Source organism: Emiliania huxleyi (assembly GCF_000372725.1).
Source record: "Emiliania huxleyi CCMP1516 unplaced genomic scaffold EMIHUscaffold_225, whole genome shotgun sequence".
Lineage (NCBI taxonomy): Eukaryota > Haptophyta > Isochrysidales > Noelaerhabdaceae > Emiliania > Emiliania huxleyi.
The window spans coordinates 135,681-161,187 of NW_005200378.1; the positions used below are offsets into that span (position 1 = coordinate 135,681).

Below are 25,507 nucleotides of genomic sequence, written 5' to 3' on the forward strand. Positions count from 1 at the left end.
GTTTCTTGGCAGAGACGAAAGTGCAAATCGTTGCGGCGTCGGCATGATTGACGTGCAAACGAACAGCACCGGTTACAAAACGGTTTGCGGCGAAAGTGTGGCCCGCACCCCGGTTTGCGGCGACATGTACCCGGAGGCGCCGTACAGCTGGCCCGAGACCTCGAGCATTACGGGGCCCTACTCCGAGACTGATGGCAACAACAAACTCTGGGAGTTCTACATCGATCTCAACAACTGCAGTGCGCCTCTCCCAGCTTGCCCTCTCCTGCACGGCGCCCCGTGCGGCGAGCGGTGCCCAAACACCTCACGCCGCCGGCCGTCACCCCCCGCGCGCAGAGTGCGACCCTGACTCGGAGGGAGACAGGATGCGAAACGAGACGGATCCCAAGAAGAAGGTGCTCCGCTACGAGGGGATCGGCGAGGTGACGACTTCCCCCCTTCCTCCGCCGACAACCCCCCCCCCCCCTCCCGCGCGCGAATCCCGTCCCTCTACCCCCCGCAGTACATCCAGAACGGCACAGTCCTCCTACCCGAGGGCTTCACCGAGGCCGACAACGTCACCCTCGACCTGGTCATCACAAACGCCACCGAGTACCGGCCGTGGAACTCGGCCCAGAATGGCAGGAACCGCCCCGTCGACGAGGACATTTGGCAGAAGGGCCAGCCCTTCGGCGAGTTCGCCACCCTCAACCTCGCCGCCAATACGTCCACCATCTTCGAGTTCGAGTTCGTCCTGAAGGTGCCGTGCGACAGCCCGAATGCGAACCAGACCATCTGCGCAGACCCGAACCGTGCCACCATCTTCGAGAAGGGGGCCTTGAAGGGCCAGAAAACCTACGACATTTCTTTGGGTGACTACGCCGCCCGCTCCCTCTCGCCGGAGTTCGACTTTTGCTTCTTCGACTTCGACACCGGCTTCAACGGCTTCATGGCCGAGACGATCACGGCGTTCGACGTGTCGGACTACTTCACACACAGCGACCCTGGGATCCGCGCCAACTCGGTTGAACAGATTGCAAGCCTCCCCTTCAACCTCTGTTCGAACGTGCGCTGCCTCGGCTCCCGCCCGCAGCCCCGCGCCCCTGTACACGCCCCCTCCCCCCAGAGCATGCGAGCTGCAGGCAGCGCAGACTGCCGGCGCGGACGCTAAATGCGCAGCCACGACCCTACACTCGCGGCCCCTACCTCACTGCTTCCACGCGCTGCCCCTCGCTCCCCCACTCACCCCAGATCTCCGCATCCGCAGATCAACACGTCGGGGGCCATCGACTTCCAGTACTACAACGGCACATCATGGCGGGATTATGTTCCCGCACCGGCGAGGCACACAATCACCCGTACCGCCACACTCTGACAATTCGGGCAGCATTTCTGAGGTGGACGATCTCGGCCTCATGCTGACCGACAAGACGGGCGCGCTTTCTCTCGCGGGGTCAAAGAGTCTGACTGTGAGACCCCCGGATTTTTTGTTGGGTTTGGCCCCCCCCACCCCCGGGTTTTTGGGGGGCGCCCCTTAAAAAAAAGGGGGGGGGGGCTTTTAGCAACTTCCCCCGAAAAAAAAATTTTTTTTTGCCCCCCCTGTGGGGGGGGGGATTTTCCCCCCCCCCCCCCCCCCCCGGCCCACATTGTAGGTTGGGCACCCAAGGCATTAAACGTTCCGCCCCATTAAGACACCCCCCACCCCACCCCACCCCGGGGGGGGCCCCATTCCCCCCCACACACCCCAAACACCCCACATTCCAAAACCCTAAACCAAATAAATTCCCCCAGGCCCCAAAACAAATACAAAAAACACCCCCCCCCCCCCCCCCCCTCAGCTGGCCAAGCCCGGAGAGTCGCCCGCAGTGGTTCTGCTCGGAGGCCCTAATCGCGATAGCGTCGAGGTAAGGTGCAATAGCGTCCAGAACCCCGACTTCCCGGATGAGACAATCAACTACGAGCGGAACAACAAACGGGAGACTTTCAACTCCGCCTGGAAAGCGGGTGTGTCCAACAACGGCAACCCATTCGAGAACATCACCTGCACTCCCGGCGAGAACTTCACCGCGTCGGGCATCTACGACAACTCGTCAGGGACCTCTGTACGAACTGGAGTTGGCCAGGTCATCAACAGTGACGGCACCACACCACAGGCCAAGCTCTGGTACATGCCATTCCGCTGGACAATGCCCAAGTTCGCGTGCTTCGAGTACGTGAACACCTCGGGCTTTTACCTAATGTACTCGATCACGGAGAATGGCAACTCGGTCATTTATGATTCGGGGCGAAACTTTCTCTTCTCCGCCTTCAATCCGCGACAAACATATCCTCCGCCGCCGCCGCCGCCTACGCCGCCGCCCTCGCCTCCTCCGCCGTCGCCGCCGCCCTCTCCGCCGCCCTCGCCGCCTCCGCCGTCGCCGCCATCGCCGCCTTCCTCGCCGACGCCGCCGAGCCCGCCTCCCTCGCCGCCTCCCTCGCCGCCGCCGCCGAGCCCGCCTCCCTCGCCGCCTCCCTCGCCGCCGCCGCCGAGCCCGCCTCCCTCGCCGCCTCCCTCGCCGCCGCCGCCCTCTCCGCCTCCCTCGCCGCCTCCCTCGCCGCCGCCGCCGAGCCCGCCTCCCTCGCCGCCTCCCTCGCCGCCGCCGCCGAGCCCGCCTCCCTCGCCGCCTCCCTCGCCGCCGCCGCCGAGCCCGCCTCCCTCGCCGCCTCCCTCGCCGCCGCCGCCGAGCCCGCCTCCCTCGCCGCCTCCCTCGCCTCCGCCGCCGAGCCCGCCTCCCTCGCCGCCTCCCTCGCCGCCGCCGCCCTCTCCGCCTCCCTCGCCGCCTCCCTCGCCGCCGCCGCCGAGCCCGCCTCCCTCGCCGCCTCCCTCGCCGCCGCCGCCGAGCCCGCCTCCCTCGCCGCCTCCCTCGCCGCCGCCGCCGAGCCCGCCTCCCTCGCCGCCTCCCTCGCCGCCGCCGCCCTCTCCGCCTCCCTCGCCGCCTCCCTCGCCGCCGCCGCCCTCTCCGCCTCCCTCGCCGCCTCCCTCGCCGCCGCCGCCGAGCCCGCCTCCCTCGCCGCCTCCCTCGCCGCCGCCGCCCTCTCCGCCTCCCTCGCCGCCTCCCTCGCCGCCGCCGCCCTCTCCGCCTCCCTCGCCGCCTCCCTCGCCGCCGCCGCCGAGCCCGCCTCCCTCGCCGCCTCCCTCGCCTCCGCCGCCGAGCCCGCCTCCCTCGCCGCCTCCCTCGCCTCCGCCGCCGAGCCCGCCTCCCTCGCCGCCTCCCTCGCCGCCGCCGCCCTCTCCGCCTCCCTCGCCGCCTCCCTCGCCGCCGCCGCCCTCTCCGCCTCCCTCGCCGCCTCCCTCGCCGCCACCGCCCTCTCCGCCTCCCTCGCCGCCTCCCTCGCCTCCGCCGCCGAGCCCGCCTCCCTCGCCGCCTCCCTCGCCGCCGCCGCCCTCTCCGCCTCCCTCGCCGCCTCCCTCGCCGCCGCCGCCCTCTCCGCCTCCCTCGCCGCCTCCCTCGCCTCCGCCGCCCTCTCCGCCTCCCTCGCCGCCTCCCTCGCCTCCGCCGCCGAGCCCGCCTCCCTCGCCGCCTCCCTCGCCTCCGCCGCCGAGCCCGCCTCCCTCGCCGCCTCCCTCGCCGCCGCCGCCCTCTCCGCCTCCCTCGCCGCCTCCCTCGCCGCCGCCGCCCTCTCCGCCTCCCTCGCCGCCTCCCTCACCGCCGCCGCCGAGCCCGCCTCCCTCGCCGCCTCCCTCGCCTCCGCCGCCGAGCCCGCCTCCCTCGCCGCCTCCCTCGCCGCCGCCGCCGAGCCCGCCTCCCTCGCCGCCTCCCTCGCCGCCGCCGCCCTCTCCGCCTCCCTCGCCGCCTCCCTCGCCGCCGCCGCCGAGCCCGCCTCCCTCGCCGCCTCCCTCGCCGCCGCCGCCGACTCCGCCTCCCTCGCCGCCTCCCTCGCCGCCGCCGCCGAGCCCGCCTCCCTCGCCGCCTCCCTCGCCGCCGCCGCCGACTCCGCCTCCCTCGCCGCCTCCCTCGCCGCCGCCGCCGACTCCGCCTCCCTCGCCGCCTCCCTCGCCGCCGCCGCCGAGTCCGCCTCCCTCGCCGCCTCCCTCGCCGCCGCCGCCGACTCCGCCTCCCTCGCCGCCTCCCTCGCCGCCGCCGCCGAGCCCGCCTCCCTCGCCGCCTCCCTCGCCGCCGCCGCCCTCTCCGCCTCCCTCGCCGCCTCCCTCGCCGCCGCCGCCCTCTCCGCCTCCCTCGCCGCCTCCCTCGCCGCCGCCGCCGAGCCCGCCTCCCTCGCCGCCTCCCTCGCCGCCGCCGCCGAGCCCGCCTCCCTCGCCGCCTCCCTCGCCGCCGCCGCCGAGCCCGCCTCCCTCGCCGCCTCCGTCGCCGCCGCCGCCCTCTCCGCCTCCCTCGCCGCCTCCCTCGCCTCCGCCGCCGAGCCCGCCTCCCTCGCCGCCTCCCTCGCCGCCGCCGCCCTCTCCGCCTCCCTCGCCGCCTCCCTCGCCTCCGCCGCCGAGCCCGCCTCCCTCGCCGCCTCCCTCGCCGCCGCCGCCCTCTCCGCCTCCCTCGCCGCCTCCCTCGCCGCCGCCGCCCTCTCCGCCTCCCTCGCCGCCTCCCTCGCCGCCGCCGCCGAGCCCGCCTCCCTCGCCGCCTCCCTCGCCGCCGCCGCCGAGCCCGCCTCCCTCGCCGCCTCCCTCGCCGCCGCCGCCCTCTCCGCCTCCCTCGCCGCCTCCCTCGCCTCCGCCGCCGAGCCCGCCTCCCTCGCCGCCTCCCTCGCCGCCGCCGCCGAGCCCGCCTCCCTCGCCGCCTCCCTCGCCGCCGCCGCCCTCTCCGCCTCCCTCGCCGCCTCCCTCGCCGCCGCCGCCCTCTCCGCCTCCCTCGCCGCCTCCCTCGCCGCCGCCGCCGAGCCCGCCTCCCTCGCCGCCTCCCTCACCGCCGCCGCCGAGCCCGCCTCCCTCGCCGCCTCCCTCGCCGCCGCCGCCCTCTCCGCCTCCCTCGCCGCCTCCCTCGCCGCCGCCGCCCTCTCCGCCTCCCTCGCCGCCTCCCTCGCCTCCGCCGCCGAGCCCGCCTCCCTCGCCGCCTCCCTCGCCTCCGCCGCCGAGCCCGCCTCCCTCGCCGCCTCCCTCGCCGCCGCCGCCGAGCCCGCCTCCCTCGCCGCCTCCCTCGCCGCCGCCGCCCTCTCCGCCTCCCTCGCCGCCTCCCTCGCCGCCGCCGCCGAGCCCGCCTCCCTCGCCGCCTCCCTCGCCGCCGCCGCCGAGCCCGCCTCCCTCGCCGCCTCCCTCGCCGCCGCCGCCGAGCCCGCCTCCCTCGCCGCCTCCCTCGCCGCCGCCGCCCTCTCCGCCGCCCTCGCCTCCTCCGCCCTCGCCGCCGCCGCCCTCTCCGCCGCCCTCGCCTCCTCTGCCCTCGCCGCCGCCCTCGCCGCCACCTCCGTCTCCGCCGCCGCCGAGCCCGCCTCCCTCTCCGCCGCCCTCTCCGCCGCCCTCGCCTCCGCCCTCGCCGCCGCCCTCTCCGCCGCCCTCGCCTCCTCCGCCCTCGCCGCCGCCCTCTCCACCGCCCTCTCCTCCTCCGCCCTCGCCGCCGCCCTCGCCTCCTCCGCCGTCGCCGCCGCCCTCGCCGCCACCTCTGCCGCCACCGCCTTCAGTCCCTAAGAATTACCCCTTGCCACCGGGCTCGCCGCCTCTGCCGCCCTCTCCTCCTCCGCCCTACCCGCCGCCCTTCGCGCCACCACCACCCTCCTATCCACCGCCACCGCCCTCGCCGCCGTGCGAGAACTGCTGGACCGTCATCATCATTGTTGTCGTCATTCTCGTTGTCATCATCCTGATTCTCATCATCGCCGTCGTGGTGCTCGTGATTTGCAGGCCGTGCCCCCCGCGGTGCCCCCCGCCGTGCCCCCCGCCGTGCCCCCCGCCGTGCCCCCCCGACCCGTGCCCCCCCGACCCGTGCCCCCCCGACCCGTGCCCCCCCGACCCGTGCCCCCCCGACCCGTGCATTATTGACATGGCCGGATCAACCTTGGCCTTTGTTGGGCCTTCGGTTCCCGAGCCGGGTCCCTCCAAGCCGTTTGACATGCCCGGATCGTCCATGACCTTTGTCATCTAGAAGGTATTGCCCGCAGACGCCTCCATGCGGCACACACACACACACACACACACACACCGGGCCCTCCTGCTCGGCTCCAGCGAGTAGACAAGCGTCACCTCGGGGCCGATGTGACCAAGCGCTGGTAGCCTGGTTTTACCTCACACCCATGGTCAAACAGTGTGCCGGCAGTCGCCGAGCAGTGTCGCTCACACAAGCCGCAGCACAAGTGACTGAGGGCCAGTGAGGGCGAGCCCATCGCTGTCACAGCTGTGGCAGCCGCACAGTGGGCTGTGCCATCTGCGCAGAGCGTGTGAGCAGCAGAGCGAGAGAGTTCAACCCGGGTCTTGCTGCCTTCTATCGGGTGTCAGAATGATAGAGCAGCTACCGACACGCTCCCACGTCCCAGTGTGAGCGTTTATGTTCCTTCAACCTTCTGTGAAAGGACTAAAAATGGGGCCGAAACGCGAAAGGGGGAGGTGACCTGGAGGACACCCTCTCTATCTCTCTGAGTCTCTCTCGCACACTTGCAAGAGCGCATATCAACAATTGTCAATTCTGCGCTGCATGGGGCAGCATTGCCCCAGTGGTACCGCCGGGCGCTTGCTCTGCCTTCGGAGGCTTTACGCTTCCTTGGCCGTGAGGAGAAGCCACCTTGAGGGCGACGCAGGCAGCAAGGCAAGCGACGGCGGCGGCGGAGATCACGAAGGAGGCACTGTCATCGCCTCCGTCGAGGATGGCCGGGGGTGCGCTAGGCGGGTCCGGCGGCGGGTGCGGCGGCGGCGACGGCGGCGGCGGAGAGGATGCCGAGGGTTATTAATGAATCATGATTCGATCAGGGGCGTAACAAGCGCGATTCGTTGCACAAGGGGTGGAAGAGGGTCTGGCCACCGCCGGGCGAGGGAGGCGGTGGGCCAGATGCCGGATCCGCTGTGCGCGTTCGTCGGTCAGGGCGCGGCGCTGACCGCGGCGGCCTGGGCCGCGGCGGCGGCGAACACCGACGGCGGCGGACCATTCCTACCAGCGGCTCGGCGAGGGCCGGGGCGCGGCGTTGCGGGAGGCGTGGACGGCGGAGGCGGTGCGCACCGTGCCCGCGGAAAGGCGGGCGGCGGCGGGCGACGCCGACGAGCTGTTCGCGTACGCCCGTCCGCCCACGAAGAGGGAGAGGCTCGAGAGGGGCGAGCGGCGCGCCGAGCAGCACCAGGGGTGGGCCGATGCGCCGAAGGAGAAGAGGCGGAGGGCGGCGGAGGAGCAGACGGCGGCGCAGGCGGCGCTGCTGGCGCCGCTCGCGGCCGCGGACACCACGGCGTCGCTGGGAGGCGCGCCGATGCGGAGGCCGAGCGCCATCGTGGCGGCGGTGCTGCATCAACCCATCGCGGCGCCGGCGGCGCCGATGCTCGCGCCGCTCGGCTACCACATGAACAGGCAATGCGACGACGTGCTGAAGCGGTGGCGCGAGTTGAGTTCGAGCGGGAGATGAACCGGTTATCTGTGTGTAGAGGATATAGAGTGTAGAGCGCTGTAGAGCTGTAGACGGTTCCTGGATCGTGTTCGACGTCACGACGTGTGTCGTCGAACGCAACTTCGGAATGGCCGTAGCTCCTGGTCACGAGCGATTCAGAAGACGTACCAATTGTCGATTCTGTATAGAATTGCCAGGCGCATACGCTGGTGCAGGCGGCGAGTCGTCGATCCGACTCTATCTATCTGGCCCGCTGGGTGTGTCTCTACGCGTTTAATAAAATTAAGTTGGGGCCACAGGACGCGGCACAGATGGGGCACAAACGCCAGGCTGCAGGCGCGTGGGGGGCACGTAATAAGCACCTTTAGGAGCGGAGCCCTCTACTTGGCTATTAAAAAAGCAACGCGGCGTCGCCCGGGCGGGCGTCTCCGAGACAAAACAAACAATCTCTCCGTGTCGGAGCTGTGGTTCGCCGGCTACAAGAGGGGGCGGCGAGGGCGCGGCACCGACAGCAGCGCCTTTGAGCATGTGTTTGTGGGCGAGACGAGGGCGGGAACAGCCTGGTAATCGGCTCGCACTCTTGGCTCGCTTGGTACTTCTTCGAGAAGGAGGGGGTGCTCAACTACTACGGCTTCAAGCGGCCGCGCGGCAGGCGTAGCCGCAACGGCCACGAGTACGAAGGACCATTTGCTTACAGTGGACTTTGAGTTTCACGGCGCGCTGAAACCGGTGTCGACGGGCTTCGTGGGCACCTCCCCCGCGTTCGAGCTGTCGCTCTACACGCTCGCCTTCCTGTGCGGGCAGGAGGAGACGCTCTGCGAGCTCGGCGGCGTCGCAACCGCGATTCACGTGCACCGGCATCGCGGCGACCAAGATTGGCACCTGTCATCCCGAGGAGGCCGTGCGCCGGGACACGGACGGCCGTTTGTACACATATCTTGTACGGCTCGGATGCACCGGCTGCGTGGGCCGCAGCGGCGCACCCATAGTGTGCCGGTTGTGAATCGCGTGCACTGGTTCCCCTACTCTACGTGGTCCTCGCCTGTCAGGCCTACGGGTGGGGTCCGGCCTTAGCGCTTCGCAAGAGGCGAGCTCCTGACCGCTGGGTCCTGAGACGTGAGAGCTGAGACCTGAATCGGTGCCCTGGGTGTGCCACCAACGCTCGTGTTACGCAGTACTCAGACAAGAACCGGCCGCGCCGATAAAAACACACGATAAAAAACACGCACAGACACACACGTACGGCTTTACTGGGACACGGCACGGTCGACGACGGTAGACGGATAGAGAGCGAGACGAGCGGCGAGAGCCCCCGTTACTGTCGGCCGTCGACAACAGTTGTTGACGAAGACGTCGGCGTATCCCCTGAGGAGAATGAATCATACTTGTTACTACGGTAGATTAATGTCTGGATCATAGGGGGATTATAGTGGTCTCGCAGTCTCGAACGCTAGCCCGCCTCGCTATAGTTGCGTGCGGGGGCATGGCCGAGCAGGGGGGGTGGCTTGCGTTGGGGCAGCGGCGGGCTAGCAGGGGCGGCTTTGGCCCGGCGGCGGGCGGGACTAGCAGAGGGGTTGCTCCCACCGGCACTACTGCCCGTCTCGATCAGCAGGTGTAGGATGGCCCCAGGAGGTGGCGGGCTTGGGGTCGACCTGAGGCAGGGGAGAGGGTCCCCGGGGCAAGCCCGCCGTCACCGCTGCACGGGGACGCCATTTCCCACATCCAGTTGCGGTGTGGGGTGGTGCGGGGAGGGGAGGCAGTGCGGAGGGGGGCGGGAGGGGGGGGGGAGGCGCGCACCTCGATGCCATCGCCCACGTACCCCAGCTTGTCCATCGTCAGCGAGGCGAGGTTGGGGTTGTCCGTCACCTGTCGCGGTGGCGAGGGTCGCGGGGCTGGGCAGCGGTGCGGTGCAGGGCGGTGTGCGGGAGGGGAGGCAGTGCGGAAGAGGGGGAGAGGGGGAGAGGCGCGCACGTAGATGCCGTCGTCCACGGTCTTCAGGTTGTTCATCGTCAGAGAGGCGAGGTTGGGGTTGTTATACACCTGTCGCGGTGGCGAGGGCGCGGGGCTGGGCAGCGGTGCGGGTGTGGGGGTGTGCGAGAGGGGAGGCAGTGCGGAGGGGCGGGGGAGGGGGAGAGGCGCGCACGATGAAGTCGTACACGACCTCCAGGTTGTCCATCGCCAGAGAGGTGAGGTTGTTGTTGTCCGCCACCTGTCACGGTGGCGAGGGGCGCGGGGCTGGGCAGCGGTGCGGTGTGGGGCGGTGCGAGGAGGGGAGGCAGTGCGGAGGGGCGGGAGGGGGGGAGAGGCGCGCACTGAGATGCGTCCGCGCACGTACCGCAGGTTGGGCAGGTTGACGTCTCCGCTTGCGCCGCCGTCAGTCAAATCGAGCCTGTCGAGGACTGGGGCTCCACTCGAGGTCATGTTCATAGATTCCAAAGCATTGTTAATAGCAAAGGGGGGAAAAGGTACCCTCGACCCTCACGCCTGCAACCCTCGCGCGACAGCACACCACTGCTCCGCACGAGACACCGTGTTGCAGGACCAACCCCAAAACGCGACAGCGCACACAAATAGGGAGGGTGGGTGGGGAAGCAAGACAGGCCGTGTGGGGTGTGGGTGTCACGAGGACAGACGTCCACGAAGACGGTGGACGGACGCAAACTCCTTATCCGATTCACACTCACGGCTGTCCTACTGGTGATATAGAAAGTCGGCCGTCCGCGAGCCCCCAGCTCGCCGACGGCGAGAGAGATGCCACGAGGGGTCGCGGTGGCGTCCATCGCCAGGCTCCCTAGCTCAACCGACGACCCTCGTGCCTCGGGATCGACGGCCGATCGTCATGCCCCTCACCCCAGTACACCCCTGCTGAAGCGCCTCTTCCAGAGTGGTGTCTCCCTTGCACACAACGTCCTCGAGAGTCGGGGCGGGGGCAGCCCCGAGAAACTGGGCGGGGGCAGCCCCGAGAGTCGGGGCGGGGGCAAAGATCGGCCCGCGCCCGGTCGGCAGCGCCGGGATTGCGAGCAGAGCGAACAGCATGAACGATGTTGATCGAGTTCACTCGTACCTACGAGCAGGGTTGCACAATACGAGCGAGACTGAGCTGTATAGTGTATTATACGTATTGTATTGTATTGTTGTATTAATACGTATTGTATTATGGGTGGCGCGCGAGGCGGTCGAGGCAGGCGGGGCCGGCGGAGCGAGCGAGGCGGGCGAGTCGGTCGGGTCGACCGGGTCGACCGAGCCCGGCGCCCCCCCCCGCCCCCCCCGCACGCGGCCTCTGGGCGGTATGCGGCGCTGGCGGACCCGGAGGGTGCAGCACCGGAGGCGATGGAGCTCGACGAGGGCTGCGGCGGGCCGACGCTCTCCGGCGCCGGCTCGCCTCTCAAGGCATTCGGCGGGGGCTGCGCATGCTGCCCGGCTAGCGCCGACGCCTCGCCCGCCTGCGACCTCTGCCACGACGACGGCGCCGACAAGACGGCCGAGGAGGCTGCAGCGGCTGACGGCGGGCCTCCTGCTGAGGGCGCCGGCGGGGGGAGGGGGGGCAAGCGCCGCCGCCACAACAAACGCGGCGGAGCCGGCGGCGGCCGAGGCGGCGCGGGCGGTCTCCGCCAGGGCGGCGACGGAGGCGGCGGCGAGAGCGGCGGAGGCGGCGACGGCCGCAGCGACGGCGACGGCGACGGTGGCAGCGACGGCAGCGGCGGCGGCGGCGGCGGCGGCGGCGGCGGCGGCGGCGGCGGCGGCGGCGGCAACTAGGTACGGATTCTGACATCCGCTGGTTTTGTGTATTAAACGTATAATGTACTATAAGTGTTGTGTTAATGGAGGGCGGGCGGGGGGGCGGGAAGGACCCAGCTTCGGCGGCGGAAGACCACGGAGCAAAACAGGTGCGTCACACAAAAACACATCCCCGGACCCAGACGCACAAGCACAGACAGTCGAGAAGGGAGAGACAGCAACGACAGTCACAGAAGTCAGCGCTGGGTACCAGGAAGGAGAGAGAGAGAGATTTTTAGCAATACCAAACAACTCTAACACTCACACGTCATTTGGGGCCTGGAGCCCTGTTCACGCGCGCGCGAGACGTGCAGACAGGGTTGCCAGGTGAGAGCGAATGGCGCGGTTCACGCCTCGCACAACAGAGAGAGAGATGCGCTCTGTTGTTTGCCAGGAAGGAAGTCCACTGGACACCAGCGCGCGACGCGGACGAACCGCTCAATATGGCCGGCAGCTCGTGCTGTCGGCGGGGCCAAAGAAATACGTCTATTCACACCGGAACCGATTGCGGCGAGATCTCGATCAAAGACCGTTGTGCGTGTACAGGTCGTGGGAGCAGTCGCTGCCGGAGCAGGTGACGAGCCCGTAGGATTCCTAAGCGGCGGCCAATCGCCAGCGAACGCCGGCCGCGGAGAGAGTGCTGGGCCCACCACGCGGTGCTGGTCCAGCGGCGGCCCGGTACGGGCAGAGGAGCGGGGGCGGGGGCGGGGGCCAAAAGAAAATACGTCCCATTCACACCGAATGCCGCGAGATCTCGATGAAAGACAGTCGCCGCAAGAACGACCGCCTCAATGGCGACACATGATTGCCACGAGATTCCTCCGCGCCGCCGCTCTGCTGTTCGCTGCAGCGGCGCTGCTGTTGATCGGCCTCGGCCACCAATCTCCCGCGGGCACGCGCAAGGCCGAGGCCGAGATGCGGCCCGTCAAGTCGGCCGAGCTGCGCCGCCTCGTCGCCAGAATTGCAACGGCTGAACCGACGGGAGAGGCTGCCGCTGACGCGCTGGAGAAGGGCAGGGCGGCCGAGGAGGCGGCCGAGGAGGCGGGGGCTGCCGCCGCCGTGAAAAGGGCGCTCCAGGCCGACCTGTCGCCTGCTTCACCGCCGTCACCGCCGGCGCCGCCGCCGCTGCCTCCGTCTCCGCCCGCGTCTCCGTCTCCGCCTCCCACGCCGTCGCCGCCGCCGCTCCCGCCGTCGCCGCCGCCGCTCCCGCCGTCGCTGCCGCCGTCCAGGCTGCCTCCACTCGCGGCTCCGCCGCCGCCTCTCTTCGGCTTTCTGTCAAGCGCAGCCGATCGGACCAAGCCGACGCAGCCGATCAGTCTTGGCCCTCGCCGGCTGAATGAAGGCCCTCCGCCACCTCCGCCGCCTCCGCCGCCTCCGCCTTGTGATATCGTTGTCATCGTCGTCGTCATCGTCGTCGGCGTCGTCATTGTTCTGGCTTTCGTCGTCGCATTAGTGGCGATCGTGATTTGGGTACGCTGCCCTTCCTGGCTACCGTGCTGCCCGCAGCCTTGCCCCGTGTGCCCCCCGCCGTGCCCCAAGCCGTGCCCCCCCCCGTGCCCCCCCGACCCGTGCCCCCCCGACCCGTGCCCCCCCGACCCGTGCCCCCCCGACCCGTGCCCCCCCGAGCCGTATGCCTCGATTACTGACATTCCCGAGCCGGGTCCCTCCAAGCCGTTTGACATGCCCGGATCGTCCTTGACCTTTGTCATCTAGAAGGCATTGTCCGAGACCTCTTTCCCACTGTGCCTTAATCCCCCCGCCCCGCCCCGCGCCCCCCGCCGCGCCCCGCCGCACTCCTCTCTTGTCCGCCCTTTGCTTTTCCCTCCCTCGATAGCGTCGTGCGGTGGGGGCTGCGGCTGGGGCGTGGGGCCCGCGCGCCGCGGCAACGTACGTGTGTGCTTTTCTGTGAACAGCGAAAGTGAGCCGGGGTTTCTGTGAGAACTAAAAAAGTAAATGGCCGCAAGGAGGGCGAGCTTGTTTGTGTCTGTGTGTCGCTCACGTGCGCGTGTGCCGTCATCATCTGTCCGGCGTCCACCCATACCGCGTTGGTGTCCAGTCCGAGCACGAGTATATGGGACAAAAGCGTCGAAAATGTCCCAAAAAATCTGTGGTCCACCGAGTGTGCCGAACCAACTGGAGCGAGTAGGCTCGACGCCGCGCTTGCTGTGGAGCTGCAACAAACTCGCCGCCGAGCGTGCCACCGAAGGCGTCCCGGCGGAGGTGATGGAGTTTGAGACCTGAGGCTGCGGAGGTGACGCCTGAGGTACCGGCCCGTGCACAGCGACTCAGCAGGCGACCGCCACGGGCTCAGACGAGACCTGTCGACGCGTTCCGGCTCAGCTTCACCGTGGCACGGATCCGTGGTCATCGGGCGTCTGTCGACGTCAGGACCACCCATACAGCTCGCGGGTTTGAGGTCGCAAGAGCCAAGATGGTGGCGTTTGGACATCCCAACCATCACACAAGACAGCCTGTAGGTGATGGCGGGACGGCGCAGTGTTTGTGGCACTCGGCAGTAGGCACCCGCGGCACGGCCCCGCTGTCGGCTCTCGCGGGCTGCGGAACCGGCCCCAGAAGGGGACGGTCCGGGCGAGTGTGGCAGCTCCTGCGCTAGTATGGGCACCCTCTATCACAACACTACTGATCCTGGTCATTAGAGCTGCCAGGGATAGCGTCAGGAGCCGGTAGGAGTCAAAACCCCTCATATTTGAGACATCGTGTCCCATATACTCGTGCAACAAGCCTGTTCTTCACCTTTCTACCTACCTACCTACCTAGGGGCAGGGGGAGTCTCACACCCTCTCTATCTCTCCCTGAGTCTCTCTCGCACACTTGCAAGAGCGCATATCAACAATTCTGCGCTGCATTGCCAGTGGTACCGCCGGGCGCTTGCTCTGCCTTCGGAGGCTTTACGCTTCCTTGGCCGTGAGGAGAAGCCACCTTGAGGGCGACGCAGGCAGCAAGGCATAGGCAAGCGACGGCGGCGGCGGACGCTCCGGCGGCGACGGAGATCACGAAGGAGGCACTGTCATCGCCTCCGTCGAGGATGGCCGGGGGTGCGCTAGGCGGGTGCGGCGGCGGGTGCGGCGGCGGCGACGGCGGCGGCGGAGAGGATGCCGAGGGAGCAGGCACGGACGAGTAGGGGAGCAGGAGCTTAGCGCCCGTCACCCACTCGCCACCCCGCTCAAGCGGGTAGGTGATTGCGCAACCCTTGTCGTCATAGTCGCGTCTGCCGCTGACGAGGATACCAACCATTTCGCGCCTCTCAATGTCGAAGACGCCCGACCCGGACGAGCCGACGAAAGTGTCCAGATTCGTCGCGAAGCGGAAGGCGTCCGTCCCCGACTGCATCACCTCGTTGACCTGTGCGTCACCGGCGTACTTGCGCGGGAGGTCGTCCGGGTGGCCGATGCACATGACGGGGGTCCCGATCGTGACCTCAGTGCTTGCGACGCGGACGGGTGAGGCGACCGAGTCGGGGACGCTCCGGTCCAGCCGTACCACGGCCCAGTCCTTCCCCCCCGTCGACTCTGAGATCTCGACAGAGGCGCACGAGTAGCGGAGGTCGGCAGCAAAGCGAGTGCCAAAGACCATCGCGTCACTGGTCGCGCCAAAGACAAATGCGAGCCTGCCGCAAAGGTGAGGCTTGATGCAGTGCCCTGCGGTGGCCACCTTGTTTGGAGCGATCAGCGTGGCGGCGCAATGGCCCGGCGTGGGCTGGCCGCTGAAGCGCAACGGCGTGCCGTCGCAGTCGCCGTGCTTGTCGTGGAGACTTTGTTCGTACTGGAAGACGCCCTGGCTGTCAAACACTCGATTCCCCTGTGTGTCGTAGATCATTGCGACGGCATCGCCGATCAGAGTCCACTCTGGTGGCATTGCACTGTGCTCCTGTCGTGAGTCGGAGCCGTAGATCGCCTTGTTGGCGATGTTTCCCGTCGAGTCGACGGGCGTCGTGTCGACATCCGGAATCGGAAGCGCGGGCTGCGACAGCAGCAGGAGCGACGGTGGCGGTGGCGACGGCGACGGTGGCCGCGGCGGCGGCGGAAGTGGCAGCGGCGATTTCGGCGCCGAGTGGAACGCGAATAGACTTGTCGACGACATCCCTGCGACTCGGCCAGAGATCCGCGTGCCACCAAACGTCGAAGGCCAAGCAGCCCTTTGGAGTCCTTGTGCGAGACGCGCTCGCACCCTCCAGCATTTCCGGCATAAAAAATTCCGCGGGTGGGCACACAGCCAGGAACCCGGGACCGCCGCGCAGCGGCGCAGAGCGCGCAGCGCGCGGTCGACACCGAGTTTGAAAGATCTGTTTCTCTACGTCTCTCTTCACAGGAAAATCCTGTGAAGAAAAGCGGAGAAAAAAAGAAACCTTTTCTGCCTCGGCCTTAGCCGTCGGTACTCCGAAAGCGTGCTATCCAAGTAGCACGCAGCCGGGTCCCGAAGGTGTCCCATCCCAAATTCGTGCCGTCGACAGACCAGATTTCGCAGAGATATTTCTTTCTCTCCCAGATTCGAGATTTTTAGCAATACCAAACAAGTTGTTTGTCAGATTCGTGGTCCCTTCGTCCCTTGGAGAGTTTTGGAGGGGGGGTTTTTTAGGTTGTTTTTTTGTTTTTGTTCCCTTGTTGGTCGACTACACCCACCCGCCTTTGGGAGACAGAGATTTGTTTGTTTGTTGCGCCTTTGGACGGTAGCCCGACACAATACATTTCTCATTTGTCTGTCTTTTTGGATTTTTGGTTCGTCTGGGTAAGGGTTTTGCAAGAAACCTCCTCACCACTGCGAACGAACACTGTCTTGCTCGTAGGAGCCGTTCATCCTTTGTTTGTCCGAGCAAACGCGCGCCCGATCACCCCGTTGAGCACGTGTGCCGGGTATCCGAGCGCCATGAACTCCCTGAGTTTGCTCGTCACGCTGAGCGCGAACCCCTCGTCATCGCTCGCCATAGCACTCACCTTGAGCAGGCATCCAACGAACACAACTATTCCCTCTCTCTCTCTGTTGTTTTGTTGTCTCTTTCATCTTCGAGATTTTTAGCAATACCAAACAACTCTAACACTCACACGTCATTTGGGGCCTGGAGCCCTGTTCACGCGCGCGCGAGACGTGCAGACAGGGTTGCCAGGTGAGAGCGAATGGCGCGGTTCACGCCTCGCACAACAGAGAGAGAGATGCGCTCTGCATGGTGGGACATAAAAGAAAGCGAGTACTTGGGCGAGTAGGCCGTGCGGTCGACGCTGCCGCGCGCGACCTTGCGCGCGAGGCGGCGCAGCTTGAGAACGGCGGTGGGCGAGAAGCCGCCGCCGAATGTCTCGTGGAGCAGCAGGTTGAAGTTGTTGCGCTTGACAAAGATCGCGTCGTGGTAGAAACCGCGATGCGCCTTGACGTAGCCGTGGCCGTTCTTGTGGTCGAAGGGTTGGCCGGGCTGCCCGCGCGCCTTTTGTTTTGTTCATCTTCGCGCATGTGAAGCTATCCCAGCGATGGTAGCGCCACACCCGAGGGTCTCTCTCGCAGCCCTCATTGACGTTCTTGAGTCTCGTCCGGAAACCTCCGTTCGCGTCGAGCTCGAGAGCCGTCTCTAAAAAATGAAAAAAAATAAGACTCTAAAAAATGAGCGTTTTCGGCTGCCTCCAGCTACACGGCACGCTACGTTCCCATCACCCAATAATGGTGCGAGCCGGCGCGGCACGGCGCGAGATCCGCCAGGCCAAGCGGGCGATCGCGCGCGCCGAGAGCGGCAAGAAGAAGGGCAAGCGCATCGCCAAGGCCGACGTGCCACGGCGGACCGCCAAGCGCGGCGCGACCGGACTGCGTGCGCCGCCGCTCCCTGAGAAGCAGGCGGCGGCCAAGAAGCGGCCAGAGGCGGAGCCGGAGCCCGTCGACGAGATGGAGCCGCGCTTCACGGACGCTGAGAAGAAGCTGCGCGCCTTGGAGAAGAAGCTGCGGGCCGTCAAGGCGATCCGGGCGCTCGTCGCTCGCGGCGTCGAGACTGACGCGCAGCAGCAGTCGAAGCTGCGCTCGGAGAAGGCGCTGCTCGCGCAGCTGGAGTCGATACGGGCGGAGGTGCAGGCAGAGGAGGCGGCGGATGGCGGCGGCGGCGGCGGCGGCGGCGGCGGCGGCGGCGGCGGCGATGACGACGACGAGATGGTCGTGATGACGGCTGCGCTGGCGAGCACGCTCAACCAGCGAGGTGCTCCGTCCGGGAAAGGGCCTTCTAGCGGCGCTGAGGCCGCGAGAGGTGCCGCCGCGGCGGCGGCCGCAGAGGAAGAGGAGCCGCCGGATGCGCCCGGCGCTACGGGGGACGACGAGGACATGAGTGGTTTGAGCAAGCTCGAGCAGCGGCGGCGGCTAAAGAAGCGAAAGCACCTCGACAAGGTTCGTGCGAGGCAGGAGTCGCTGCTGCAGAGGGAGGCGCGAGACTCGGAGGCTCGAGCAGCGCGTATCGCGCTCGCCGCCGCGCCGGCCGCCAAGCGCGGTCGGTCTTAAACCCTCGATTGCGGGCTGGCCGGAGGGCTCTGGTGCGCCCCACTCCGTCTTATGTCTATGTGTCTACCCCACTCTATTCGCTCGCTGAATTGTTTTACTGTTGACACCACTTCGCCACCTCCGGCACGTACTTGTACACGCGCCAGTCCGGGCCGAGACAGAGAGACTCCCCGCCCGCGCCGACGTGGCACGTGCGCGGCTGCGGGACGAAACCTCGCGAAACTCTCGGCCGGTGGGGTGTCGTTGAGGGCTCGAGTGCGTCGTCTGTCTCGCTGACGGTCACTCTATGGACCGTCGCTCTGACGCAGCATGTGTGACACCTGTGTGGCACTTGGTGTGGCTATGGCGCTGTCGCGGGGACGTCCCCGGCATCCGTCCGCTGACCCCTACGAACATTGACGCAGGAGGACTGCTGACAGAGGAGCGACGCCGAAGGGTCTCGATTTTCGGTCGGGGCATCGTAAAAGAACTTTGCCGAGCAAAGCACCCCACACACAGACCTACGTAGGCAGTACGCGCGAATTCTGGCCGATAAGAACTCATCGCACGCCAGCGCAACGTGGATCAACATTCAACCCGTGTTGCGATTGGGCTTTGGGCACACCCCACGTCACAGTAATGTCGCTTGCGAGATTTGCCTTCGCTGTCCTCATCGCGCCAACGGGTGCGCTAGTGGTCAAGCCAGATCGGTCAGTGAGAGCAGAAGGCACACGTGCTCTAGCCACTCGAGCCTTCGCCGCAGCAGCCGCGGCAGTGATCGCAGCACGATCTGTCGACGCAAAACCACCGCCAGCCGCGTTCTCGGTTGTGGTGGAGACCGAGCAGCGATCGTTGAGCAGCACGCTGTTGGCCAAGCAGACGTCTGACTGGACTGCGGCGGACTTCGATTGGGTCAGCATCACCAAGAACATTGGCCAGCCGCCAGCTCCGCCGCCACCGCCGCCGCCGCCGCCACCTCCGGTGGATCCAAAGGCTGAGGCTGCCGAAAAGAAGGCGGCCGTCGCCTCGGCGGACCGGGCTCGCGCGGAGAAGAGGCTGGCGGACGACACGGCTCGAGCGGAGAAGAGGCTGGCGGACGACAAGGCTCGAGCGGAGAAGACTCTGCTGGACAACAAGGCGAGGGCCGAGAAGGAGGCGGCCAGGCAGCAGGCGGCCGAGAGGAGGGCCAAGACGAGCAACGGCGCCCGCGCCTCCAAAGGCGGGGCTCGGGCCCCGGCTCCGGCGCCCCCGCCCCCACCTGCCCCACCGCCTCCGATCACCGACTGGACTGGCCCCAACTTTGACTGGAGCCAGCTCGGCGGCGGCTCGACGCGGGCGCCGAAAGCCGCAAAGCCAGCGGCAGAGGCCGAGGGTGAGGAGAAGGCCAAGGCTGCGGCAAAGAAGGAGGAGGAGAAGGCCAGGGTGGCGAAGAAGAAGCAGGAGGAGGCTGAAAAGGCGCCGCGGACTCCCTCGCTGCACAAAAAGCGGCCCCGCCCCCAACCTCCAATGCGCTGGCAGCACGCCACCACCGCCTGAGCAAGAGCCATAGTGCCTCTGCCGCAGGCAGCTAAGGACGCGGCCGCGAAGGAGAAGGCAGCGACAGAGAGGGCAGCCAAGGCGGGCGCAGCGTCGGGACGGCCGGGGAGAGGATTAGAGGTGGAGGGTTGCTCACAGAGCGTGAGGCGCATTTGCTTTAGGCAGAGACGGACAAGGCGGCCAAGGAGTCGGCAGCAAGGGAGGCAGCAGAAACTAAGGCTGTCCGGGAAACGGCGTCGGCTCAGGTAGCTCTAAACACAGCTAAGTAGGCTGCCGGCGCGTGCACCAATGAACGGCTAATGCCATAAAACCCTCCCGCAATAGGCCAAGGAAGAAGCGGCGGCGAAGGCCGCGGCGGCGAAGCAGGAGGCGGCGGCCAAAGCCAAGGAGAAGGCTGCGGCCAAGGCGGCGGCTGCCGAGAAGGAGAAGGCGGAGTCCCAGGAGAAGCTTCGCGCTGCGGGGCGACTGTGAAAGTGAAGAGTCGGGTTCGTCTCTTACTATCGGCCGGGCGCTCCACCGCTCTCGGCTCTGGGCGTCCATTCTCTCCAGAGAGATACACCTGTAGTACGTTGTCGACAAACTTGCATACTAGTATATAAAACAGACGGGGTGCGAGAGGCAAACCTCGGACAGCCCAATTCACCACCACTCCTAAAACAATCAATAGAAAAATCACCAAATACCGGTATATGATCCCGGTAAATGTTGCACACTCACCAGATTGAACGGAGCAGTCTTCTGCCCTATTACGCCCCTATGTCATTCGCATCATCAAAGAAAGAAAGAAAACAGACAACCCAAGGGAGGGATGGGAGGACGGCACACACATTCGCATCATCCACAGCATCTAAAGGAGCACTTGGAGCACTTGGAGTGCAGTCGGTAACCTCACATCCAGGGCCGAGGAGAAGCGCACCCAGCGGGCCGGATGGTCGGTATCGGGCTACGGGCTAGAGAGCCCTGACCCCTAGCTAGGGGGGGGGCGCGCATTCGCAGGGCAAGGGCCTTAAAGTAAACACGGGTCTCCGAGGGTTAGTTCTGCGCTTTGGGTGTCCCCTAGCGGCGGAACGCCCCCTCTACTCGGAGCTAGTGGTGCGCGTTCGCAGGGCCATTTGGAATCGATTTTTTGTTTTTCCCCCCCCAAGCGCTCCTTTGCGGCTTGCTCCCTTCGCGCGCGGCACCAGGGCGTGGCGCTTTGCACTCTCGCTGCTTCCGCCGCCTGGCACGCACCCGCCGATATCCGGCATGGGAGGCGGCCTTAGCTTGTTTGGCGGGCGCGACGTTCGCCTGCTCGTCGCCGGACTGGACGCCGCCGGCAAGACCACCGTTCTCTACAAGCTCAAAAACGGCCCCAAGCGCGCCGGCACCGCAGTCAACACCATCCCGACGCTCAACTTCAACGTGGAGACGTGCCGGATGAAGAACATCAAGTTCAGCATCTGGGACGTCGGCGGACAGGACAGCATCCGGCCGCTCTGGCGCCACTACTTTACCGGGACGCAGGGCCTGATTTACGTCGTCGACACAAACGACCGCGCGCGCATAAAAAAGGCGGCGGAGGAGCTGCACACGATGGTGGCGAACAACGAGATGCGGCACGCGTGCGTGCTAATCTTTGCAAACAAGATGGACCTGCCGCACTCGCTCGACATTGACGAGCTCACCAGCGAGATGCAGCTGCAGCTGCTCGAGGGCCGGCCGTGGCACATCCAAAGGTCGTGCGCCACCACCGGGGAGGGGCTGTGGGAGGGGCTGCGCTGGATGGCGGCGAATGTAAAGGACTTGTGACGCAGAGCCATGTGAAGGATGTCCTGAGAGTGTTGGGGCCCCCGCGCGCGCCGGCCGCCGCCGCCCGCGAGTGCGGAGAGGCAGAGGTTCGTGCGTCTATCGTGCGCATGATGCATCGTTACGTGTCGCGGGCGCCCCGCCGCGTCGCGCGGGCCTTTCGTTGTCTATTTTTGTCATATGTACCGTGAATCGTTCTGCCCGACGACGCGCCGAAACGCGAAAGTGGATAAGCGATACCGATAACCGACTACTGAGTGTAGAGAAACTACTCAAGAGGAAGAGCCCGCGCGCCGCGCGCGCCGCCAGCCCGCTCCGCTCTCGCGGCGCTCCGCCGCGCGAAGCGACCTGGTGCCCAACTATACCAGTCCCCGGACGTGCATGCGGATGTACAGCAGCCTGGGCGCGGCCGCACGCCACCGCCGCCCCCTGCCGCTAAAGGGCAGTCTGCGCAGGGCGCCGGGCAGCAAAACAGACTGAGAAAAGGCGCGCGCCGTCAGCAGATGCACGCTGCGCGGTGGCAGTACGGGCACTTCTTCTTCTGGGCCTTGTTCTCCTCCTTTACCCTGGCCGACTCCGTCGCACGCCGTTTGCGCCGCTCCTGTGGGCGGGTGGCGAAGGGTGTGTGAAGGTGGCGACAGCGGCGGCGACGGGAGCCGTGGCGAGGGAGGCGGTTGCGAGGGAGGCGGAGAAGGAGGCGGCGAGGGAGGCGGCGAGGGAGTGACGGAGAAGAGGCGGCGGAGAGAGGAGGTGGCGGAGAGGGAGGTGGCGGAGGCGGGGGTGGTGGCACCTCTTCTTCGGCATCAAACTCCTTGAAGCCTCCGCCAAAGCCGTCTCGCTTGGTGCCCTGCAGCAGAGGCGGTGGGGAGGGTGGAGGAGAGGAGGGCAGCGAGGAGGGGTGGGGAGGGCGGCTGGAGCGGAGGCGAGTGGTCAGGAGACAGAGGAGAGGAGAGGAGAGGGGGTAATAGTAGGCGAGGGGAGAGGGTGGCAAGGCAGAGGAGAGGAGGGGAGGGGAGAGAGCACCGTCGCACTCCCCTTGACAAGCATCACACCCTCCTTCGCCGCGTGACATTGGTTGCACTCCTTGCGCCGCGCCCAGTTCCAGTTGCCGCACGAGGCGCAGTGCCAGTCCCCGACGCTCGGGTCGATGTTGGGCGGGTGCCCGATCCCCTTGCCGCTGCCGCCGCCCTTGCCCTCGCCCGAAAAAGATGGCCCGCCGCCGCCGCCGCCCCGCCCCATCGGGATCAGATCGCCGCCCCTGCCGCCCCCGCCCATACCGCGGCCGCGGCCACCCGGCGGCTCCCACACATGAGGCCTAACCTGCTCGGCTCGTATTCCCTTTGCCTCCAGCTCCGCGCGGATCTGATCAGCGAGGCCAAAGTTTTTTGACCTCTTCGCCGCCACCCACTTTTCGAGCTTGGCCTCATCAGCCTGCGACAGCTCCGCCATCGCACCACAGCAACCGCGGCGCGAGTAGCTAGGGCCAGAGGAGAGTGCTGAGCCACCGCGCCTGGCGCGTGAGCTTTGTGTTTTTCTTTGAGCTTAGCCTTTCGATGGAAAAAAACAAACGCAACGCGGACATGGCATATCGCTCTCTTTACGATTCTGTCGAGGGAGGGAGCAATGCGATTGACTGTTCTTCACCTTCCTACATACATGTGATTTAAGGGTCCGCCCGCAGGCGCATTTTGAGAGAGATTTTTAGCAATACCAACTGCGATCTCAGGCCCAGTGAGGTAGTGCGCCAGCCTAACCCGGATCCTGCTGAACAAGCTCCTCTTGTAGCTCGATCGGTCACACCGCCATCGCCGTTGGGGAGAGAGGGGACGACACTGCTTCGGCAGCGTGCACCTCGATCCGGTACCGTGTTTGTTATGACCCCCCCCAATGAACATACCAGTGAGGGAGGGCGAGACGATCGAGGGGTCCCGTACCACGCGGAATCGGCCCTATCCAGTGCTCAAGTGCTCAACAAATCTAACACTCACACGTCATTTGGGGCCTGGAGCCCTGTTCACGCGCGCGCGATGTTTGTGTGTTGCATTTTGTATACCGAGGCGGTGCCCGGTGCCTGTCGGACCTTATCCTTAACGCTTAAGACACAGCAGACGCGCAGGGCGAGACGAGGGAGGGAGCAGGACTTTGCGGAGATCAGCAGGAGGATGTACGAAGAGATTAGGAGCAGCAGGGACCCGAGGGACCATGTGGAAGACGGCTAGTGCTAGTCCCCCATCGTGAGGACGACCCCGGCTCTGGGCCGGCGCGGGGGCCCCCGGCCCACACCGTGCGCCGCGCAGCAGTGCGGAAACGGGGCTCCGGCTCTATGAGTCTCTATGAGCACCGACTTCCCGATCTAACCTGGTCTAACAGAGGGCAGATTTGGAGAGATCTCGAGGAGTACATACAGATAGACCCTCCAACCATCTGAGAAAACTCCAACCTAATCGGTCGTACTGACCGCCGACAGATCACTCCAGACAGCAGACAGGCCGACGTCTGCACGCGGCCGGCCGGGCGAGAGGCTTGACACGATCCGACCCTGCGAGACCCTGACGCTGCTGCTCTAGCTATCAGACATGCACTGCTGACTGCTGCCACAATGTGCGACCGGTGCTGGCCCACTTGGCGGCCTTCCCGGTCAGTGGTGAGGCGCAGTTCAGAGCTGTCGATGGCGCGATGCCGCACTGGTCCCACATTGGTGACACGAGACCACCAAGTTTGCCGGTCCAAGAGAGAGGCACCGGCGCTGTCCTGAGAAGGTGCGTGGTCCCTCTTGACTGCCCATGCGCGCGAGGCTGTGTAGGCATAGCCTCGAGAGTGCCAGCAGCCCATCCGAGGTGACGCGCATTGCGCCAGAAGCGTGCACGCAGCTGGAAGGACACCTTCCTACTGGCCGTACGATCAGGTCGTCTGAATGCTTAATACTAAGGCCGCGAGCTATGCAGGTGATCAATTGTGCATCATGGCACGGTCAGCTGCGCCGACAGGCTGTCGCAAGGCGTGATAGCATGGCCGCAAGTACGCCGAATTCCCATGAAAACAAGTAAAAAATCGCGAAAAAAGAAAAAACTCCGAAAAATCGGCGCCTGCGGCGGGCCATGGGACCCCATCTCCCCCCCGCATGGACACCCTCTGGGCCCCCCGCGCCGGCCCAGAGGACCCCGGCTAGTCGCCGACCACACCCTCACACCACACACCCACATTGAAATCAAAAAGTTTAAAAGAACACCCGACAAAAATCGCACGGGCGGCGGGACCTGTTGTTGTTGTTCCTCTTTTTACCCATCTCCTACGTGTCCTAGAGAGGTGTTTTATTATTTATTTATTTCGAAGCAACAAACGGCCAACAACGCAGTCAGCCGCATTAACGACGCCCGCGGCTATGCCTCCGTCCTTACACCCACCCTCTCCCCCAGCCCCGCGCCATCCAACGCCTCCTGGTGGCGCGAGGCGCGAGCAGCAGTGCCGATTGCGGGGCGTCGCGCCCCCTCCCCGAACTCCCCCCCCCCCCCCCTTCTCGCCACCCACCGGGCCGGCGGCCACTGTGGCCGCGAGCGCTATAGCCGACCGGAAATCAGCCCTCGTGCCTTTGCCGCCCCGTCAGTCGGTGGCGCGGCGCGGCAGCCCCGCGGGCGGCGCGTACACGCGAAACACCGGCGGCGCGTCCGAGGCGGTGGCGGCGGGGTGGCGGCCCGAGGCCTCCCACTCCTGCATAGCGCTGAGCGACTGGAGCTGCAGCCGCTCCCGCTCCTGTGCGGCCACGGGGGCAATCGAGCGGTGTGAGGGAGGTGGAAGCGGGTGGGAAGGGGCGTGGCTCGTGGCGGGGCGAGCCCCACCAGCAAGTCTTCGCGCTGCTTGCGGAACTTGGCCACGACGGCCGCCGCCTCGCGCGCCGCCGTCGCCGGCGCCGCCGCCTCGCCCCGCGCCGGCGTCTGGACGCGCGCGAGCTCCGCCTCGAGCAAGTGGTTGAGCCAGCGCCTACTCGTTCGCGCAAGAAGGGCTCGCCCCTTCCGGAGTGCGAGGGCGGACGGAGCCGATCCCGCAAGCGGAGAGGCGCCGCTGGATGCGCAGCTCGGCGAGCGCGGCCGCCTGCGTCCCGATCGCCTCCGACGCCGTCAGCCGGCGCGCTGGCGGCGGCAGCGGCGCCGGCGCCACCGCCGGCGCCCCCTCCGCGGCGTCTGCAGCTGCGGCGCGAGGGACGCCGACAGGCCTGCGAAGCGGAGACAAGGGGGAGGGGGGGGGGGGGGTGAAGGCGCGCGTCCCACGCAACGGCCTGCAGCCTCGACGGGCCACGGTTTCGGGGGGGGGGGAAGCCCTCCTCCAATGGGGTGAGTGCAGCCCCAAGAAATTCGCCCGAAATGGGACCTTGTCAACCCCCCCTCCCCCACTTTACAATGTGGGCTGGGGCGTGGAACCCCGGTTTTACCCCAAGGGGCATTCCCGGGGAAAAAAGGCCCCAAAA

The 25,507-nt window shown here is 67.0% G+C and overlaps 7 protein-coding genes across 7 annotated transcripts; 4 read left to right on the forward strand and 3 right to left on the reverse strand.

The window, feature by feature from the left end:
• Window positions 1-2,251: 2,251 nt before the first annotated feature.
• EMIHUDRAFT_114639 (hypothetical protein) lies at window positions 2,252-7,370 on the reverse strand (the record flags this gene model as incomplete). The annotated part of the gene is made up of 3 exons (XM_005779824.1): window positions 2,252-5,586; window positions 5,692-6,040; window positions 7,110-7,370. 3 exons carry the CDS (start codon window positions 7,368-7,370, stop codon window positions 2,252-2,254), a joined length of 3,945 nt encoding a protein of 1,314 aa, XP_005779881.1.
• Window positions 7,371-7,416: 46 nt separating this feature from the next.
• On the forward strand, window positions 7,417-8,192 carry EMIHUDRAFT_235799 (hypothetical protein; the record flags this gene model as incomplete). The annotated part of the gene is made up of 4 exons (XM_005779825.1): window positions 7,417-7,472; window positions 7,549-7,628; window positions 7,701-7,742; window positions 8,029-8,192. The coding sequence occupies 4 exons, from the start codon at window positions 7,417-7,419 to the stop codon at window positions 8,190-8,192; spliced, it is 342 nt and encodes a 113-aa protein (XP_005779882.1).
• Window positions 8,193-12,063: 3,871 nt separating this feature from the next.
• Window positions 12,064-13,503, forward strand: EMIHUDRAFT_235801 (hypothetical protein; the record flags this gene model as incomplete). Its single annotated transcript, XM_005779826.1, has 3 exons — window positions 12,064-12,347; window positions 13,097-13,149; window positions 13,346-13,503. 3 exons carry the CDS (start codon window positions 12,064-12,066, stop codon window positions 13,501-13,503), a joined length of 495 nt encoding a protein of 164 aa, XP_005779883.1.
• A 445-nt stretch (window positions 13,504-13,948) lies between these two features.
• Window positions 13,949-15,189, reverse strand: EMIHUDRAFT_366611 (hypothetical protein). The gene has a single exon (XM_005779827.1). It carries the CDS (start codon window positions 15,136-15,138, stop codon window positions 14,110-14,112), a length of 1,029 nt encoding a protein of 342 aa, XP_005779884.1. The 5' UTR covers window positions 15,139-15,189; the 3' UTR covers window positions 13,949-14,109.
• Window positions 15,190-16,869: 1,680 nt separating this feature from the next.
• Window positions 16,870-17,745, forward strand: EMIHUDRAFT_235803 (hypothetical protein; the record flags this gene model as incomplete). The annotated part of the gene is made up of 2 exons (XM_005779828.1): window positions 16,870-17,322; window positions 17,488-17,745. 2 exons carry the CDS (start codon window positions 16,870-16,872, stop codon window positions 17,743-17,745), a joined length of 711 nt encoding a protein of 236 aa, XP_005779885.1.
• A 2,670-nt stretch (window positions 17,746-20,415) lies between these two features.
• Window positions 20,416-21,245, forward strand: Arf2-1 (Arf2, ADP-ribosylation factor). Its single transcript, XM_005779829.1, has one exon. It carries the CDS (start codon window positions 20,506-20,508, stop codon window positions 21,046-21,048), a length of 543 nt encoding a protein of 180 aa, XP_005779886.1. The 5' UTR covers window positions 20,416-20,505; the 3' UTR covers window positions 21,049-21,245.
• A 296-nt stretch (window positions 21,246-21,541) lies between these two features.
• EMIHUDRAFT_235808 (hypothetical protein) lies at window positions 21,542-22,494 on the reverse strand (the record flags this gene model as incomplete). The annotated part of the gene is made up of 3 exons (XM_005779830.1): window positions 21,542-21,646; window positions 22,069-22,239; window positions 22,366-22,494. 3 exons carry the CDS (start codon window positions 22,492-22,494, stop codon window positions 21,542-21,544), a joined length of 405 nt encoding a protein of 134 aa, XP_005779887.1.
• Between the last annotated feature and the right edge of the window lie 3,013 nt (window positions 22,495-25,507).

Bases quoted from the DNA above. Each gene is read 5' to 3' on its own strand.
- EMIHUDRAFT_366611 (XM_005779827.1), bottom strand. From the start codon at position 15,138: ATGCCACCAGAGTGGACTCTGATCGGCGATGCCGTCGCAATGATCTAC.
- Arf2-1 (XM_005779829.1), top strand. From the start codon at position 20,506: ATGGGAGGCGGCCTTAGCTTGTTTGGCGGGCGCGACGTTCGCCTGCTC.